This window comes from Mirounga leonina, unplaced genomic scaffold, assembly GCF_011800145.1.
Source record: "Mirounga leonina isolate KUSES-001 unplaced genomic scaffold, KU_Mleo_1.0 Mir_108, whole genome shotgun sequence".
Taxonomy (NCBI): domain Eukaryota; kingdom Metazoa; phylum Chordata; class Mammalia; order Carnivora; family Phocidae; genus Mirounga; species Mirounga leonina.
Genome location: NW_023270237.1, coordinates 1,297,443 through 1,318,370, shown reverse-complemented (window position 1 = coordinate 1,318,370; position 20,928 = coordinate 1,297,443). Strand labels below are relative to the sequence as shown.

General features: G+C 38.3%; 1 protein-coding gene across 5 annotated transcripts in view; it reads left to right on the top strand.

Annotated features, from left to right (window-relative positions):
• Positions 1 to 20,928, top strand: part of LOC118019443 (protein FAM13C) — a 152,069-nt gene that overhangs the window by 36,004 nt on the left and 95,137 nt on the right. For all 5 annotated transcript variants that reach the window (XM_035018645.1, XM_035018636.1, XM_035018629.1 and 2 more), the window contains one exon: positions 18,311 to 18,429. In XM_035018645.1, the coding sequence (XP_034874536.1) occupies positions 18,311 to 18,429 (119 nt within the window). The remainder of the gene's footprint in view (positions 1 to 18,310; positions 18,430 to 20,928) is intronic.

The following is a 20,928-nucleotide window of genomic DNA, read 5'->3' as shown; positions in this document are numbered from 1 at the left end:
TTTTCTTCATTCTGACGATCACTTCTGTGATGCCCGGTAAGCATCTGTCTTGCTTGGGTGCTCTAATGGTCTGACTGCTCTCCCTTCTTCCACTGTCCCTTCTCACCTCCTAATCCATCTGCCTGACAGGCCTCAGATGATCTTTCTGCAGTGTCAATTGGAACATGTCTTAATATTCAGTGACTCGCCAATGCCTTTAGAATAAAGCCAAAACTCCTCAAGACTTAGAGGGTTCACCTGGGGCGCCTGGGTGGCTCAATCATTGGGTGTCTGCCTTTGGCTCGGATCATGGTCCCGGGGTCCTGGGATTGAGCCCCACATTGGGCTCCCTGCTTAGTGGGGGGCCTGCTTCTCCCTCTCCCACTCCCCCTGCTTATGTTCCCTCTCTTGCTGTGTCTCTCTCTGTCAAATACATAAAATCTTAAAAAAAAAAAAAAAAAAAAAAGACTTATAGGGTTCATCTGAGCTGGCCTCTGCTTGGGTCTTGCCTCCCTCACTGGTCACCATTCGCATCTGTTTGATTCTAACCCCAAACAGAGTCTCTCACGCTGAGTTCCTTGAACATGCCATGCTCTCCCTTAACATGTTTGCCTTGGTATCTTCTGTCTCTCTGTCTCCCTGTTTCATCCTTTAGGCTACTTCATTGACACTTCTTTCACAAACTGGGTTTGGTGTCATTCCTATGTTCCCAGAGCATCTCACACTTACTTACCTTTATCCTATTGTACCATTGATCATACTATACTGTCATTACCTGTGTATGGTTTGTCACCTCGCACCCCCCACTAGCACCACCACCATTGGTGACTCCACTATGAGCTCCCTGAGGGCAGGAATAGGGAGAGCACAGAATGTAGCACCTGACAGGAACTGCATATTTGAATGATGAATGAACACAGGAGCCCAGGAAGCCCATAAATCTGACAGGGTGGTTTGTTCTTCAATCCTAGGAGTTATGATGGTCAAGTCAGAAGCTTCACATGCCTTGAGGGATCAGGCTGGCTCAGGTCAGGGTAAACACCTTTCAGGGCCTGGATGTGGCAATTCGAAATATCAGTGCTAGTAAGGAGTAAAGCAAAGTGTTCATGAGCAGAGTCTGTTAGTCTTCTGCTTTCCTTAGAATTTCATCCTGTCTGGATCCTTCTTTAGACTCAGAGTGAGCAGGAGAGGTGGAGGCTTGTATAAGGACTAACTCCTCAGTGGGGCAGAAGCAGAAATGTGAGGGCTGTCAGAGGGAGGTACTTAGATTTGGGGAAGTCACAACGCTTATGGTGGCTAATCTTGCCTCTCGAACAACTGATTAATCCTGCCACTCCACTCTTGCCTCCAGCCCTCAGTCTGTATAAGTTCATTAAAGGAAGACCTTCATTTCTTTATGAATCTTTCTCACTTCAGAGTCCCTGTGTCCTTTATGCACATGCTGCAGAGAAGAAAAAATAGATACCATTGGGAACCCTAATGTCTTATGACTCTCTTTTATACTTTATTGTTGCTTTATTGATTTTACATTTGAATGCCACCCACACCAGCTGTTACATTTTGTTAAATGTGACTGTGTTTATGCTGATTTGCATGGAATACTTCTCAGCTTTATAAAGATAGTTAATTTGTATATTGGGACTCACAAAATGGAGGCCTTCCTGGGGGCCCTGCCCATATCACAAGACTATACCTAAGTGAGCCTGTACTTACAAGAAACATCTGTCAAGGAAACCCAGCATACCCCAATCACAGTCCTCCGACTCAGCTTTAGCTAGTTTACCCTAGGAAATAGAACTTCTGCTAGCTTTATAAGAAAATCCTAACCTCCTAGCCAAGCATGCCCTGCTTCCACATTGCCTCTGGTTATGCTCTGTAAAACTCACTGTTGCCCAAATTCCCTTGGGAAGACTGTTCTTGGTAGGCATTTGTATTCCCCCAATCCATGTATTGTTTTTCCTTGAATAAAGGCCATCAAATTCATTACTAAGTTGTTTTAGTTATGTCATTTGACAGTTTTGGTGACAAGACAGGATCCGAAGACAGCTGCTGAAGATTCTGGGGATGGCTCTGAGATGTAGGTGAAGGTTCCTAGAGAGCCCTTTTGGTTCACTGCCTCTTCTTCTGCCACTCTCCACTATCTCTGGAAAGCTGCTCTTGGATTGAGCTCTGCATATTTTGCATTGTGAGCTCTTTGAGTTTGTTCTAATCCTTCCAACTGGAAAATTGGGATGTACAAAATTCTAGAATTTCACAGGGTGGAAACTGGAGTGTGAGAAACTCCAGATTTTCACAGTGAAACTCACAGGTCTCAGGAACTGTGCACAGGCAGCCAGAAACAGTAAGTCTGGTTGAATTAGGGAGGGTTACTTCAAGGGAGAATAATGAGTATCCCTCAATCTAAAGAAAGCAAGATGGCAGCTATTAGGGGACTCACAAAGCCTCAAGGAAAGCCCACGGTGTAAACTACTGGGGGACTTGGGGAAAAAAATCAAGAGAAGAAATTCAGACTTTTTTGACCAATGGCACATCAAAATGTGAGCAGGCACAAGTCAGACTATTATAAGCCATCAGGGCTTCCCCCATTATAAAGAGATCTTATGAAAGGAATGATAGATCTATTGCTAATGGGAGTCTCAGAAGCTAAAACTGCAAAATTGGTGGGCACAAGTTGAGCACTTAAAAGCTGTTAGAGTGCTTGCCACTTAACTCTAAGACTCCGGTGCTAGGATAAATTGGTCATGGAACAGGTTAGAATGACATCAGATCACATACCAACTTCAAAAAATTTTTCATGTGAGAAGGTACACTGAGAAATATCACAAAATCCTCAACCCAGCTGGACATCCCTCCTAGGTATTAATTTGGCTCCAAGAGATCCAAGGCTTCACTAAAGAAATGGGATCCTAAAGTTTCAAAGAATTAAGCACACCACCTTCTGGCACATCTGCTTATTTTATGTATGAGAAATGTGGTCCCAGAAGCTACAGATATATACAAAAGGCAAAAATCTTACTAAGACAACTTAGAATCACAATGGCAATTGTGAGGGAACATTTCAATTAGACAAGATTGTTCATTTAAGAGGTGCACTTGAAAGTAAGGTGGTAAAAGTTCAGAAATAGCTGAAGTAAAACCAATGAATGACCAAAGTAGTAATTAATAAAAGATTATGGTGCACACACCAAAAAGACAGTTCTCAAACTGGGAGCACTCACACCTAAACATGTGGCATTTGTATTGAGAAACATGAGGCATTTGTAAATTGTATTTAGAAACATGGAATGAGGCTCAGGGGTATATTGTTATAAAGCAAATTATATAGTGGGAAGGCATTCATTGTTTATTTTTTCACAATGATTGTTATAATATTAGAAGTTTATTTTTTTAAAAAGATTTATTTATTTATTTGAGAGAGAGTGCGAGAGTGGATGCACAAGTGGGGTGAGGGGCGGAGGGAAAGGGGTGCAGAGAATCTCAAGCTGACTTCCTGCTGAGCACAGAGCCCAAAGCCAGGACACTGAGATCATGACCTGAGCTGAAACCAAGAGTCGGCTGCTTAACTGACTAAGCCACCCAGGGGCCCCTGATGTTAGAAATTTTTTAAATTACAGGGAACTGGTTAGTGGTTACATCACAACAATTTTGGAAAACAGTTTAAGTTTTGTTTTTGATTTCCAGAGACATAAGCAAGAAATGACTCAGGTCAAGTTAGTCTTTCAAAATAAGCTAAATTAAGCTTTGCCTTTATGGCTAAACTGGTTTTGTCTGCTTAGGGAATTTTCGAGGCATTTGTTTTTTATTTGATTTTATTTTTTTAAAGATTTTATTTATTTATTTGACAGAGAAAGACACAATGAGAGAGGGAGCACAACAGGGGGAGTAGAAGAGGGAGAAGCAGGCTTCCCGCAGAGCAGGGAGCCCGATGTGGGGCTCAATCCCAGGATCCTGGGATCATGACCTGAGTCGAAGGCAGACGCTTAACGACTGAGCCACCCAGGTGCCCCTGTTTTTGATTTTAACAATTCCCCCCTTTTGGTCATTCTCTCAGCATGCTGAGAGAATGACCAACTAGTATGGCATTATTCTTGGTTACCACCATTGATGTAGTTGGGCCAAAGAATCACATGATTGCTGTTTCCACTGTCGAGTCATCAGGCTGGAGGGTCATGTAGTCACTGTCTTCATCATTTATGTAATTATTGTTGATTTCATCCAGTTGTGTAATTCTAATGGGTACCAATAGGTGAGTGAGTGGCTGCTGATAGGTATTTAGAACCCTCAAGGGTATACTAACCTGGAAAGGCTAATATGACTATAAGGAGAACAATAGCCAAGGATTGAGAAATTCCCCAGAGCAGAAATTCCCAGGAGCCAAGATTTCACCAATTAAATAACTCAAATGAATTGTAATCAGATTCAGTTTTAGCTAAGTCAATCTACATATTTTTTGGATCACGTGTAATTGGGTTCCAGTTTTTATCTGAGTTTCTTATATAGGCACAAGATGATGTGTTAGCAAATTCATATCCTCATGATTACTTAGGAAAGAAAGAATATCTCGATGTTTCTTTTCAGGAGGTGGTGTTGCCAGTGAGCTTCCACCTAAATTAGACCTCTATATGATGTGAGCAATCAGGCAATTTAATGAGAGGCATTTCTATGAAAACAAAAGAAAAACAGAAGTTAATAATTGGAGCAAATTATAAATTCAGGTTCTGAGTTTGGAGAGCAGCCAGCTGAGAAGATTTCTAGATGTCAGTTTTGAAGCATCTTCAGATAGAGTGAGGGCAAGTACTGGCATTCTGACAGATTTTCCTGGTTTGCAGTTTTAATGTCTCTGGTGAACTTTCTGAGTGACTCCATTGAACAGGCATGAAGATTGTCCACACATGAGCTGTGGTGATTTATCTGAAAGTTATATCAAGTTGTCCAGCTTTATCTTTCATGGCCTTGGAAAAGGGGAAGTTTTAGTTGTACAGTGATTCTAAGCCAAAAGAATGGGAAAAATTTAGAAATGTTAGTTTGGAAAGTTCTAGCCAAATATTATAGGAAACTAGAAGAATTCAGGATCCAGTCCAGTTTGCAGGTAGAAAACAGTATCTCAAAAACAATTAACAGCACTAGAATCTGATATCCACAAAGATGTGTTACCGAAACATTATTTTTCTTTCTATAATCACTCCTCTTTCTATCAAAGATAACCATAATAAGAGTAATTTGTTTGCAGATTAGGTCTAATTTCAATAAACTTGGCCTGATAATTTACATAAGTGCATCAAGAATAGCGATTGACCATATAAACTCTTTTAAATCTGCTTTGCTGGATTGTAATTTAAGAAATCTCAGATTGGACTTTAAAAACCCCTCGAGGCTAGGAAACCAAACCAAGGACTTGTCTAATTGTGTCCTGTTACCTGGAGAACAGATTGTTATTGAACTTAGGCAAATACACACATTGTCAAGAATACTTAATAAGAGTTTCCAAACTCTGGAGAGATCAGGCAGGGAGAAAATAATAAATGTTTCAACCCTTGTTGTAAAGCTATCTATAACTTACAGAAATTTGGTAAAGTATAGCTTCAAAGAAAGGAGGAAAAGGGATCTTTTAAATCTGGAAAACAAATATTAAAGAACAAGCAATATTTTTTTTAAAGATTTTATTTATTTATTTTAGAGAGAGAGAGAGTGGAGGGAGGAGGAGAGGGAGAGGGAGAGAGAGAATCTCAAGCAGACTCCCCACTGAGCATGGAGCCTGACATGGGCTTGATCCTACAACGCTGAGATCATGACCTGAGCAGAAACCAAGAGTCAAATGCTTAACAGACTGAGCCACCCAGGTGCCCCAGAATCAGCAGTTTTAAATGAAACCATAAAAATTATGATTGTGTTCATCAGGTCATTCAGTCCTGTGTCATTCTTGTTTTGCTTCATCTTGGGTTAGCAGCTTTATGAATCAATCAGTTTCCATTAGAGTTTTAGAAGTTCTTACTCAGTTTAGTGTTATGATCTTAAAGTCATCAGAAACCTGCATTTTAGGGTACTTCTTAGGGTCTTTTCCATGAATCCCTTTGAAGATGGGGTATTTTTGCAGTGCTAGTACCATACTGTTTTAATTACTACTACTTTGTAATCTTGAAATCTGGGATTGTGATACCTCTAGCTTTGTTCTTCTTTCCTAAGGTTGCTTTTGCTAATTGTGGCCTTTTGTGGCTCCATACAAATTTAGGGCTATTAGCTAGCTCTGTTAAAAATACTATTAGTATTTTGATAGGGATTGCACTGAATGCGTAGATTGCTTTAGGTAGTATGGATAATTTAGCAATATTAGTCTTCCAATCCATGAATATGGTATATCTTTCCATTTGTTTCTGTCATCTTCAATTTCCGTATCAATGTTTTGTAGTTCAGAATATAGGTCTTTCACCTGCTTGGTTAAATTTTTTCCTATGTATTCTATTCTTTTCTGTGCAATTGTAAATAGAATTGTTTTCTTGATTTTTTTCTGCTACTTTATTGTTAATGTATAGAAATACAACAGATTTCTGTATATTAATTTGTATTCTTCAACTTCACTGAATTTATGTATTCAAGTAGTTTTTTGGTGGAATCTTTAGGGTTTTCAATGTATAGTATCATGTCATCTGCAAATAGTGACAGTTTTACTTCTTCTTTACCAGTTTGGATGCCTTTTATTTCTTTTTCTTGTCTGATTGTTGTGGCTAGAACTTCCAGTACTATGTTGAATAAAAGTGGCGAGAGAGGACATCGTTGTCTTGTTTCTGATCCGTTTTTCACCATTGAGTATGACTTTAGTTGTGGGTTTGTTATATTTGTCCTTCATTATGTTGAGATATATTTCCTCTAAACCTACCATATTGAGACTTTTTATTATGAATGGATGTTGAATTTTGTCAAATGCTTTCTTTCCATCTACTAAGATGATCGTATGATTTTTACCCTTCATTTTTTTTATATGGTATGTCATGTTGATATATGAATATTGAATCATCCTTGCACCCCTGGAATAAATCCCATTTGATTGTGGTAAATGATCTTTTTAATGTATTGTTGAATTTGGTTTGCTTATATTTTATTGAGGATTTTTGTATCTATCTCGATAAGGGATATTGGCCAGTAGGTTTTTTTGTTTTGTTTTGTTTTGTTTTTGTAGTGTTTTTGTTTGATTTTGGTATCGGGGTAATGCTGCCCTCATGGGATATATTTGGAAGCTTCCCTTCTTCTATATTTTGGAATAGTTTGAGGAGAGTAGGTATTAACCCTTCTTAAGTATTTGGTAGAGTTCAATGTGAATCTATCTGGTCCTGGATTTTTATTTATTGGGAGGTTGTTTTTTTTTTTTTTTTTTTATTACTGACTCAATTTTGGTACTAGTAATTGGTCTGTATAAAGCATGAGTTTTTGAGGAAAGTGAAGAAAGAATTTTAGACCCAGTGGATTCCATCTTTCCCTTTAGATTCCCTAAGATCTCTTAATATGAGGGGCCCTCTGTTTTTAATAGCTGTACCCAAACACAGAGAATCACAAATCCCTACCCTCTTTTGAATAGAATAGTGTAACTTACCAAGGAGTTTCAATAAACCAAATCCAGGTATGCACAATAAAGTTAGAGAGCTCAAAATGCAAAGAAAACAAAACTCAGATTGAAGAGATACTTTTCCTCAAGTTCCAGAGTCAGCAAGAAAGCAGTGAACTCAATGAACTCGGGGTATCAGCACCTGTTTGCTCACTGTCCTTAGAGTCATTGGGGTCTTCCTTGGATTTCCCTTCTGAATCTATGAATTGTCAAAAGTTCATAAATAACAGAAGTAAAAACAATTTATCACTGCAGTAGTAATCAGTAAAAGTTTATTGTGCACACATCAAAAAGATAGTTCACAAACCAGGATCACTCAAACCAAAACATGGGATGGGGCTCAGGGGTATATTATTATAAAGCAGCTTATATAAGTGGGAAGGCAGTGACTGTTTATTGTTCATAGTGATTAGATAAAATATCAGCATTTTCTTAAATTATAAGGAATTGGTTTTGTCTGCTCAGAAAATTTTCAAGGCTGGCTTCAGTTTATTTTTTAACAAAAAAAAATTAGTTTTGATTTTAACAAATCAGACAAACAGAATGAGACAAATATTTTAATTGTCATGCAGAAGTCACCAGAAGTCTTCAAGATTCCAAAATAGCTTCATTGAAAGATTCATTGCAAAAGGCTGATGAAAAATTAAAGACCCAATGATACCTAAAAACAAAAGACTTCTTAAGACTGACATGTCTCTTTCAACTCCCTTCTATCTTCCTTTTCCTCAGTACTGTATTTTACTAATCCCCTGTCTGAGTTGACTTTCCACTCTGACCATAAACAAAAATCCACCAAGTTAGTAGCCTTACAACTGCAATAGCTCCAATGTCAGAAACCTAAAAACCCTGTTTCACCTCCTAGAGGCCCATCATCAACATACTGGCCCAGAAATCAGTGTCTCATTTGTAATCAGTGGGGACACTGGAAAAAATATTTTCCTCAAAGATTTTTTTTTTTTGTCCAATTCTTCCATACCAACTCAAACGCCCCCATATCTACACTTGAAGGAGGGCCCCCAAATGGGCTTTTCTTAGAGTTGCCAGGACTTCAAGGAATTCTCCAGTAAACTCTTACCAGTTGCTCTCTTAAATAGCCAAGGGGAAACTAAATTAAAATTAATGGAAAATCTTGCTAAATGCTGGTAGATACCAGAACTACACTCTCTAACCCCACTCTCTTTGGAGCCTGCAGATGGGATCTTGGGAAAACAGGCAGAAGCTGGTGAAGGCTAAAAATTCTTACTGGAATCAGTTCTCCTAGACCTTTTTAGTGCCTGGTTGAGAGAGGAAAGTGAGATTTCATGTTATCCCTTCCCTACTAAATTCAGACTTTTATGAATTTGGCTTTGAGGTCCCCATTGGTTGTAGATCCTTTCTCTCCCAGGGACAATTATTGCCTTCTTGTTTGTATTGTTTTGTGTCCTAAGAACTTGACTTGGTTTTCTGCCTGCCGGGGGCATGCAGGTTTCGAGAATCAGGGCACCCAAAATATGGCCAGACAGAAATGTGGGTTGCAAATCCACTTTAGCTGGGGTCCTACTGACTATTGCCCACTTCAGGGGAATTGTCTGTCTTTCTTACTTTTGGCAATTTTTGGAATGGCTCTGGATACTGGGAAGCTAGTATCTTTGAGTTGTTTAATACTGCCAACAATGTTTACTGTTTGCCCCAGCTGAAACTTGACAAGATATTTGCAAGGATTTCTAAATAGCTTTAGGCCAGCTGGTATTCAGAGCCTGATAGGAACTTTTTTTTTTAAGGTCTTCTCTTCTAAGCTAAATGTACCCAGAAGGAAAGAAAAACAAAGGCAAACTTTATCCAAGGACAAAGCTCTAAATCTAGAACATAGGAATCTTTTGATTTCCGTCTTATTTGAAGATCTTCTCTCTGATCTAAAGAAGCAAATAGATTATGTAGTTGGATGGGTGGGTCAACCTCCTTGATGTCATTCAGATTGCAACCTAATTCTTTGAGGAATTAAAAACAAGTGTACTTTTCTTATAAATTGAGTCTTCACAAGAACATAAGTGAATCTCTGAGAGCAATTCACCCACTTTTCCTTTTTTAAAACCAATCCCCAACTTCCTTTATTCATCTCAGAAGGTTGTAGGTATTATAAAATTCTGGATTTAGGAAACAAAAGTCTTTGGAGAAACTTGGATTCTTTTTCTGTGCCTTTGAGATGTAAATGTTCTACCTGTTCTTCACTAGGAACTCTTATCTATGGAAGCCATCTGTTTGAAATGCAAGCTTTAGGTAGGTAATTTCTATCAGAAGGGAAAAAGAGGAAAGGCTATTTGGAGCCTAGGTGTATGAAAAATCTTAAAAGTCTTTTCCACAAACATAAAAATGTGTAAGCCATCTGAGCAGGTAATCTAACTTATTCTATCTGCCAGAAACCAATTTGGATCCAACTCTTCTTTTAGAGGCTACTGAGTTTTATATTATTTTACCTGTCCTGTGGCTAAAATTTGAAATTAAAGCTATAAGATCTCTCTTTACAACTATCTGTATGTTTATGTATGTCTGTATATTATAAATGTGTGATTTTTTTTCTGTCTTTGGATGGTATTGCCAAAATTAATTTGTACAGTTATATTTATACATAAACATGTCAAATATGCTCACAGAAATATAGAAAGTAACCCAAATGTTTCTCATTTGTTTTAATCTAAAATAATCTTGGTAAATAAACATTAACTTAAGTTTGTTGCTTTAATCAAAACTGGCACGTCTTTAGAGCTATCAATATTAAATATAAGCAGATCTATAATTCTACCTAGGTTTATTAAAAGTGAAAGAAGCTCATGTTATCTGTTACAGAGATCGAGAACAAACTGAGGGTTGATGGAGGGAGGTGGGTGGGGGATGGGCTAGATAGGTGGTGAGTATTAAGGAGGACCCTTGTTGTGATGAGCACTGGGTGTTGTATGTAGTCATGATGAGCACTGGGCGTTGTATGTAAGTGATGAATCACTGAATTTTACTCCAGAAACCAATACTGCACTGTATGTTAAGAAGCAAAATTTAAATTAAAAAAAGGACAATTTCATGAATAAATAAACAGCAAATCATCTTTTCATGAGTAATCTAAACATAATTGTTAGGAACAAGTAAATTAAATAGAGGTCAGATAAAAGTTTATAAATGAACTTTCCAACAATAATTATACTTTTTGTATATCTACTTAAAAGTAGTTTTCAAAATCTTTTTGGTAACTTGAAACCTTACTATTATACTGAGATAAGTTAAATGGGATAATATCTAGATGATTTCCAAGGAATATAAAAATACTGAAACATTAACTACTGAGCATAGTTTATCTTCTTTTGACTTACTTTTACAGAAGAACTAAGGCTAGTTGTCCTATTAGTAAACATGTTTTGTCTACATTGAAAAGTTTACTGAGGAAGAAGTTATTTCTAGAAGTTATGAAATATATTTATAAATTTGCCAGTCCACACTTGCTTAATTCTTAGTTTTCACTAGGAATTTAGTATTCTAATGGTAATAATTATAATCAATATATGTACTTAAACCTATTTCAAAATAATAAGGGAGAAAGTAAATAACTGTGAATGAAAAGTAGGTAAAGAAAGTAAAATGACTATTTCAGAATGAGAAAGAAGGAAAAAACATAGTAAGTAATCTGAATGGTTATAAGAAGTTATAGAACTTTTGTAGAAAAGGAATGTTAGGAAAAGAATGTTAGTTGTGGTCAAGCTGGCTAAGATTAGAATGGATTTAAGGTTTTTTTTCCCCCTAAAAATGAGTTTTATTATCAAAAGTACACTGATGCTATTGGTCTGCTCTTGTTAAGTGATTGTGAAAGGGGTTTTGTTCACTTTACCTTTTGGACAATCTACCTGGAAAGCAAAGATTTTTTTTTTTTTTTTTGCCTTAGCAAAATAGTCTCCTGTGTTTCATGTTGTTTTTATATCAGGTCTTTGATTACTTAATAGAACCCAATCTTCTTAGTATTAAAAGAGCTAAATCTCATTCACAACAATGTAACCTTTTGTGTTTGCTTTTCAAATCTGCTATTGCCAATTTGGTTAAATAGATAATTAAGTATTTGATAATGATCTGTGGTCCTACGTAGTCAAATATTCAAACCTTTTGACATTTTGACAACTTCCCCCAATCAAATTCTAAATGGAGTCTTCTTGACCTCAAAGTATCTTTGATATACCCTAGAGTGTCCCTAGAAATCTCAAAAGATTTGTTTCTCACCTTGTAAAAGAGAGATGTTAAACAAATTAGGTTTATTTGATATGTTAAATTATGTAGAAAGCATTGTCAAATAAGTATTGATAAACCTTCTTAGGTTATATGTGTATGGATATATGTTCCTAACATAGATATTCCAGAAATTGTTTATAGAGTTTCTAGAAATTTATCAATACTTTAATGTCCAGTTATTATTCTAAATTATTGTATGCCCAGAAATAACTACATTTCACCATCAAAGGAACTCTCATCAGGTCTTTAACTGTGTGCATTTTAAAGTATTTTGTTATTTTAAGAAAACCATTTTTTATTCTGTTGATTTTGCAAAAGTAAGATTAATGGAAAGGACTCTACCAAGTGCTGTCATCCACCAACACTGCTGCCAAATTACAAGGTGTTTAAATTTCACAACTGAAGAAGGCTCCCCCTGACATCTATGCCTGTGCAAATGCTAGAGACATCAAAATCCAATTGACTAGGAAGAGAATTAGCTGATGTTGAGGTTGACTGCTTCCTCCCAAAACATTAAGAATGTTTCTTTCCATTTCTCCTTTCTTTCCAACAATCCTTTTCCTAATTCTTACACCCTGAATGTCTTTGTCATTCTTTTGTCAACCTACTGCCTTGCCCTGTCCTGGAAAGACATTGCCATTGTTCACATATCTCAGACCGTTACAAAAGCAGGTTAGCCAACCTCCAATCAACTATTGGATTTACTGTGGTGCAGGTGATTCCATAATTCTTCCCATCACAAACTTCTTCCTGATTTCTAATGCCTCAGTTTCTCTGGAATACACTTGTGGATAAACACTTCTGGAGAAGTGGAAACTGTTATATAAAATACATAAACAAGCCATTTGGCTTGAGAAAATGACTCAGTGGGGTCTTTCTTTGATCTATTTAATCTAAGTTGGTTTGGGCCATGGGGATTATGACATTGGAAAGTTTGGAGTGTCCTCCAAACATTGGGTATTACTCAGTTTAAAACCATTCTAATAGTCTCCCTGATATACCGTATTCTCTCAAAAGCTTTAAATGTATGCATGCAGCTACTGGTAATGAGACAAATGTTCTTTCTGTGCCTAGAATGGCAAAAAATGGGATGAAGAACTGCCACCTAAGGGACCAAGACCTTGATATCCTAACCTATGAATTGAAGTTAGAGGTTCATCCTGATTCCAATAGCAACAAGGAGTGGTAGCTCAGAGTGGCACTAATACTTTAAATTTTGATCAATACTTGCAATACAATTGAGAATTTATCAAAAGGGGGTAAGTTGATAATATTAATTTGTATATTGGGACCCACAAAATGGAGGCCATCTCAGTGGCCTACCCCATGTCACAAATCTAAACAAAGTCAGCCTGCACTTACTGAAAATTGTCAAGAAACCCTAACATCAGTCACAATCTTTCAAGTTAGCCTTAGCTAGCTTATCTTACCTAGAGAATAGGGCCTGCTAGCCTTATAAGGAAATCCCTGAATTCCTAGTCATTCATGCCCTGTTTCCGTGTTGCCTCTTCTTATACTCTATAATGCTCATTCTTGCCCACAAAACCTTAGGAAGAGTGCTCCACTATTTGATAGGTTCTGTACTCCCTAAATACATGGATTGTTTTCCCTTGAATAAAGGACCTGAAACTAGTTACTAAATTGTTTTAGTTTTGTCATTTGATAATAGTAAACTTGGGATGTTGAAATAAAGTGGAAAGAATTCTGTCTTGTCTTCACTTGATTATTCTCACTGGGGAAAAGTGAGAGTAAGATTTGCCTCCTAGTTTTAAATGAGGACATACAGGTTAAAAGTGCCTAGTTTAGTGCCCGGTACAGGTCAGGCACTCGATGAATGTTATTTGATTTGGAAAGTAGACAAAATAGCCTAATTTGAATGTCTATTTTCTACCAGAAATTCTTACAAATGTAGGCAGTAAACTAGTTGATATCCTTGTATTTCAGATAAGGAAATAAGATCAGAGGAGATCCTACTTTGTGGATATGTGTGGATTTTGAACATATGCCTCTCTTCCTCCATGATTTATTTCTGTGTTGAAATAGTGACCAAGGCAGGCAGAAATTATTTTAAAAAGATGTCTGAAGAAACAGTTCTCTAAGTACCATGTCTTAAAGTTCCAGAACACTTAAAATGGGTAATCAGACACACATGAAGATACTATAATAAGCTCTTCCAGAGCCTCTTTTCCCCCAGCTGTAAGATGGATGTGATAATCCAGTAGTTCTTTTGATCAGGGACAAATGCCTTTAAAACCCCCAAATATTCAAAAGGACTTTAAGTCACTTTCACAGATGTGTGCAGATTCAAGGTGAAAAGAACTCTGGGGTGACATAAGATAGGGTAGATTTATAACACATTGCCTATTCTAAGAGCTGAATATATATGCTTTTCCAAACTATGGAGATACCAGATGTATTAATCATGTAGTATTTAAAGATCTTGGGAAGAACATGCTTTCATAAATGCAAGGCATAGTTATTAGCAATGAAGGGATTGGTTATAAACCCACTTAATTTAAAATTTAAGCCAGTAGTTGAAGAAAGTAAATTTTTTAAATCAATTTTGGAATAGAATGGACACAGATAAAACCTCAAGTGTGAGTAGATGAAAAAAGTTAGTATTTTGATTGACCACACATCTTGAAAGTAAGATTTAAAGGATATGTAGGTCTTTGAGGCCCAAGGGTAACATTCTGGTTTATCAAGCTGAGCAAAAACTAGGACTAGGTGAAAACATTTTTTTATTTCTTCTGGGTTATGGATTTGTACAAATTGGGGGACTTGGAAGAGTCTGAAGCTGTGGCCATTACATTGGATCAAAACTAGATTCTCTCAAGTTCTATAAGAGTCAGCCAAATTCACTAAAATCCCAATAAGGACAAAATATTATATTTCACTATTTCTGCTTAGGGGCAGCTAATTTTTCCTTGACTCAGCTGAGGTTCTGAGCCTCTCAATCTAATAGACAGTTTCTCTCTGATTGTGTATACTATCCTAGCCTCTGCTCATGGATCAGAAAATAACTGAAATAATGTTTGTTTTACAGATGCCTTACTTATGAAATATCTCAGAGCTAAGTCAATTTAATTGCTCCTGCGTGTAGCAGAGAACCAAAAATCACTCCACTGAAGCTAGAATTGGGACATACAGGACACGAGGTCAAAGGATAGGGAATGGCTGGGAGCAGGAGGAAATGATGTAGGATCACTTGTCTTACAGGTGCCCCTCCAGCCTCTGCCAGGCCAGGTACCAGGAAGACAAGCCTGGAGGAGAGGGTCTTGGCTTCTCCTTCCTTCATTTCCATTGGTCAGCTTGGACCTGCCCATTTGGCAAACACATTACCGCAGAAGTAACAAGTTAGTGTCTGCCCTCTTAGATTTTAGTCTTTGTCACACAGTAGATTTTAAAATTCTCTGGGGGCAGGATTGTCTTATTCACTTTTACATAACCTCCTTAACTGTCAACATCCTTTGTTTGTAGTAGGTGATTCTTTTTTAAGTAAAAATATATCTCAGTCATTTTAAGGTAAACACTCTGCTTTAGTGTTCTAGAATTTTTGATGGGCGTGTTATAGCAGATCCCAAACAAAGATGTAATGAAGCTTAAATGAGCAAAGCTAGTTAAATATGTTCTTGTTCAGATAATGTCACCTTTGGGAGGTGGCGGGGGGGATATGTTCTCTTAATCATACATGAGTATATTATCTATTCTAAGAACTTTATTTGGCAGTCCTAGTTAGCCTTGTCACTGGTCAGGTGGTGGATCCCAATTGAAATAGGGATGTGAATTCACCAAGGGGGTGAGTCCTGGTCTCTCATGTGTCTCTCTGTTATAGAGGCCAATAACCATGATTGAGTATTACTGTTCTTGTTATATATATTTTTTTCCTTTATGTCCTTATGAATAAATGATACCTGGCAGCACAATACCTTTGGAAACTACTGTTTTATTAATTTAGTTAGAATGACATCCCTTTTCCTTCTGCCTTCTCCCTTTAAGGAAAAGCATGAAATTTTTTTTAAGATTTTATTTATTTATTTATTTGAGAGAGAGAGAGAAAAGGAAACAGCATGAGAGGGGAGAGGGTCAGAGGGAGAAGCAGGCTCCCCGCTGAGCCGGGAGCCTGATGTGGGACTCGATCCCAGGACTCCAGGATCATGACCTGAGCCGAAGGCAGTCGCCTAACCAACTGAGCCACCCAGGCACCCCCATGAAATTATTTTTAAAAACTGGAGCGAGTAAGAATTAGGGTTTACTCTCCTATTTCCTATGAGGTTCTTGAGTAACTTCTAGACTCTTGAAGTATAGAAATTTGAAACGAACATCCAACCACAAAAATAGCTTTGCTTTTGATAAACTCATTTGGATTAAGTCTCTGAGAGTTTCCTTAACATAACTTTCAGAATATTGAGCTTCAGGGGAATTTTTATAAAAGAAATATTAGCACTCATAGCTCCCATCTGTGGTGCACCTCCAGTTGGCAAGTACTAAGAGATGTTCTAATGACATCTTGTTCAACAACTTTGAGACCCTGGGAGTATTTTTTTTTTTAAAGATTTTTATTTATTTATTTATTTGAGAGAGAGAATGAGAGAAAGAGAGAGAGCAAATGAGAGGGGGGAGGGTCAGAGGGAGAAGCAGACTCCCTGCTGAGCAGGGAGCCTGATGCGGGACTCCATCCCAGGACTCCGGGATCATGACCTGAGCCGAAGGCAGTCGCTTGACCAACTGAGCCACCCAGGTGCCTGTGACCCTGGGAGTATTATCCCCATTTACAGACAAGGAAGTGGAGATCCTGATAATTGATGTAACTTGTGTAAGGTCACATAACTCAAAAGTAGTAAGCAGAGCTATCTCACTCGAACCCATTGTCGGGGAAACTTGGCCAGTATTTGGGTAGTTGTAGAATTTTTCAGAAGCAGTTACTATGTCCAGAGTGTCTTTTTGCCTAAAGCTGCAGGCTTAGAAAAATGGAATTAAAGGATCCTGGAGGAATAATTAATCCCTTTCCTTATCTCTGCCCCAGTTCCCCACTTTAACCCTCTTATAGGAAGGCATTCATAAAATTTTTTTTATTTTTTAATTTTTTAGAAAGATTTTATTTATTTATTTGAGAGAGAGCACGAGACAGTGAGAGCATGAGCAGGGCATGGGGGAAGGGCAGAGGGAGAGGGAGAAGCAGACTCCCCACCAAGCAGGGAACCTGATGCAGGGCTCAATCCTAGGACCCTAGATCATGACCTGAGCTGAAGGCAAATGCTTAACTGACTGAGCCACACAGATGCCTCACAATTTTGTTGTAGAGGCTTGTCATGACTACTTGGCAAAAAGCCCCACCACATTATTTGGCTTTTGGAAAAGTGACTTCTGAGACATGTGACATATTGACACTTGTACTGACTTTAACCCACACTCCAAATAGGAAAGCTTGGTCTATATTGCCACCACGGTATACTGCTCAGTCAGACCCAGATGTATTGCAGCACATGAATATTCTCACTGCATGACAGTAGCCATTTAGATTTACTCAATTTCTCACTGATTTTAGTTTTCATATTTCTTTTATCAGGTAAAGAGGGGCTATTTTGCTGCTAGGAAAACTTGTCAATTAGAGATCTGACACAGCTCAAAAACTGTAGTGGTTCAACTGTTGAATGTATATAAATTTTTCATTTTTAGTGTATGTCTCCTTGTAGTGAATCCAGATTCATTTAGCTTGGATGTGTTTATGATATTCTCTAGAGAGTTTAGCATTCTGGAGTTCTTCTAAATTAATGCATAGATTGCATAATGAGATGACCACTGTAGTGATTTCTTTGGATGCAGTGTAGCTAATGGCAAGTGTGTGTGTGTGTGTGTGTGTGTGTGTGTGTGTGTTAGAGGGAGGGAGAGAGGGAAGAGCATGCTTGCATGCTTGGCATTTGGAATTTATAAAAATGATGTTTCTTAGATTTCAGACCAACTTAAATTTCTTTCCTATTACAGGAAGAATTTATGTTTATTGTAAAAAATATTGATGAGCCCCAAACAGGAAAAAAGAAAAAGAAATGACATCTCAGAGTTAGTCACTGTTAAGATTTTGGTATCTCAGCCTGTATGTGTGTGTATTCATACATATGTTTGTTTTTACAAAAATGAGCCAATGCTATAAATATTCTAGAAATTATATTTTCAGATATATCTATTTATTCAGTACTCTTTTATAATATTTTTAGTGTGAATATTTTCATGGTATGGTTATATCGTATCTCTTGAACATTAGATTTTTCATTATTTTTCTCTTTATTCTATATTCTTGTAGCAACTGACTGATAAAAGGAGGTTTCTTAAATTTCAGATTACTTATTGGCCCCCTTTCCCACTTACAGCCGGCAGAGTGTGTTTTGTTTGTGCTCCCCTGCCCTGAGCCCCACTCCCAGCTGAAGAACACCGTGGATGACTGCGGTGGGATGGCTACTGACACTCCTCTACTCCCACTGTTTCTTCTCGCAGGAGACAGAGCACGTGGCACCCAGCCAGCCAGAGTGTCGGGGGAGAACAGGAACGCCAGCTCAGGAGAGTCCACAAAACCACTCCTTCAGGTGCCAAGAAACAGTGCGAGTTCAACAAAGGTGGGCCTTTTGTTGTCAGAAATCGTACTATACCTGTGTTGCTTTCCCATGCTTGCCGTTCCCACACAAGGCAAGGCTTTCTGATTTTGACTGGCATTCCTTACGAGTCACAGAAGCTGCTTAAAGAGGCTGTGAGAGAGTATCGTTGAGTCTGAGCTGAGGAGAAATGTAAATAACCTACTGTCTCTGCCTTCCTTTTGGAGATAATCAGCCTACGGCTCGGAGAGGAGAGGAGATAGTCTTGGAGAAAGAAATGCTGATTTCATTTTGTCCTCTTTTATTCCGCGCCGATGATTAGGTTTTCCTCTGTGATAATGATAATTAGTGATGACAGTGTAGACATCAAGCCAGTTTCTTTTCACATACCATCTCATTTAGCCTTTGCCACTTCTTCATAAAGTGAGTACTTACAGCCCCATCTTATGGAGGAGAAGCCTGAGGCTGGACTCACTGGGGCACTGGCCTGATGTTGCACAAGTGAAAAAGCTGAGCCAGACTTTGAAGCTATAAATGTTTGATTACAGAATAGCGGGTGTGGCTTCTGTGCTGATCCAAGGAGTGTCCTTGAGGCACTTGAAGCAACCCCAGGGCTGGCCTCTCTGGTCCGCTAGACCGGCTGAGACAGCCCTGGGTTCAGGGCAAGGACGTAGGTTAAGCCGTCTGCAGCAAGGTTGGCATGGCATTCTGATGGGCGCCTGGCATTGCAGCTGTCTGTGGAAAGTCTCTTCTGGAAATAAACAGAAGAAAGAATTCGCCTGCTAGTTGTGCCAGCTGTCTTTGTAGGATCATGTGTACAGCGTAATCATAGCCCTCACTCACTGGTAAGGGAGTGCTGGGCTTTTGAGCATGACCTTTAGATTTTTTTTTTTTATGGCAGCACAGCCTAAATGAATCAACAACTACAGAGAAGTTGGCTGTGCTATGTAATTTTGCTTTAAAATATTCAGCATACTAAATTTAGAATCATAGAGCCCCAAAAGGTTGGAGGGGCCCCAAAAGCAAGGTGACCCGCTCTCCAACCAGATTCGTAGGTTTCTTGTATCACCCTCCTCACAATTTGCCACCACTTTTCTGTTTATTCTTATGTGACCTCAGGTCAGGTAAGACTCAACCTTGTCATTTCTCTGCTGATGGGGGCATTCTCCTTCCTATTTGAAGCCTTATTATAATCAAGCTGTTTTAGACAGACCAGAACCAATTTTGTGCAGTGACCCTGTCTCCCCTCCACCACACTGGTGACTGCCTTTCTTAGCAAGAACAGGGCCAACTATATACCCATGCATATTTCAAAAGAGTAACACAAAACGAAACAAAAAAACAAAACTAAATTATGTATTTTTGTGTATGGAATGTATGGGGCAGCCCTTTGGGGTGGATGTTCCACAGAGGCTAGTCAGGAAAAATGATTATCAGCAGTTAACCTTCTCAAAGATACCTGATGTTTGGTAACTTTAGACCACTTTATATCTCATCTACAGTGGGGAAAGTAAGTGGTAATATTACTGTTATCAGAGGGCAAGTCAGAAATTGAATAGGATTCTGTGATGGGAATCATTTACATATGATTAGTAAGAGCTAAGAGGATTGAATTAGAATAGTTTTGATGAGGAAATGTACTGGGCAGCCATTGTTACATTTGGGGATGGGGAGTTAGTTAAATTTGGATTCTTAGATCTATGGTACCTTTTCTCAGAAAAAAAGAGATGCACATATATACAACTTTGTAACATCTTAGGATGCTCCTAGACCTTCTCTGCATGTCAGTGAAAGGAACTGAATACAGACAGGGTCCCTGGGCAGCTTTCCTCATTAAGTCAGATTTGTCTCTCCCCATTTTCCTCGTTGGCCACTTCTACATCTTAGCAAACCTCTATAGGACTCCAAATACCCTGTCCTTTTCTTCTCCCTTCTAGCCTCCAGACTCCACCTTGATGGGATCTAGCTTTATGAGCTAGCATCATTCTAGAATATTCTGTACCCCAGTGTTGGCAATCACAGGATCTGGAGTTAAGTGTCAGATGAGAAGAGGTATTAGGCCACTTATGTCTAGTACTATTAAGTTTAGTATTTAGATTGGGCTGGTAACCTTTAAACTAGAGTTACTTGTCAGAGCCATGGTGGCATCACCTAGGGACATTCTAATGAAACTTAAAAAAAAAAAATCTCAAAATATTACAAGGATTGTGAAACTTGATGAACTGGTGAAATGAGATCTGAGGCTAAAAACAACTTTGAGTCAGGTAGCGCACATTCCTGAAAACATTTCTCTTCCCTTTTAAGCCAGCATATGGCCAGATTCAGGCATATGGTGCCCAGTAAGATCTTGATAGAGACATGATACTGTAATAGGATGCTCCAGACCTAGGTTTGGCTCAAAGTGAGGGAAGGAGCCAGGCTAAATCTCAGCAGGTATAAAATGCCACCATCTTGGGTGTGGAGGGAGAATTTTATTTGCATAATGAACACTTTGAAAAAGGGAAGAAAGATCTTTCTGTCATC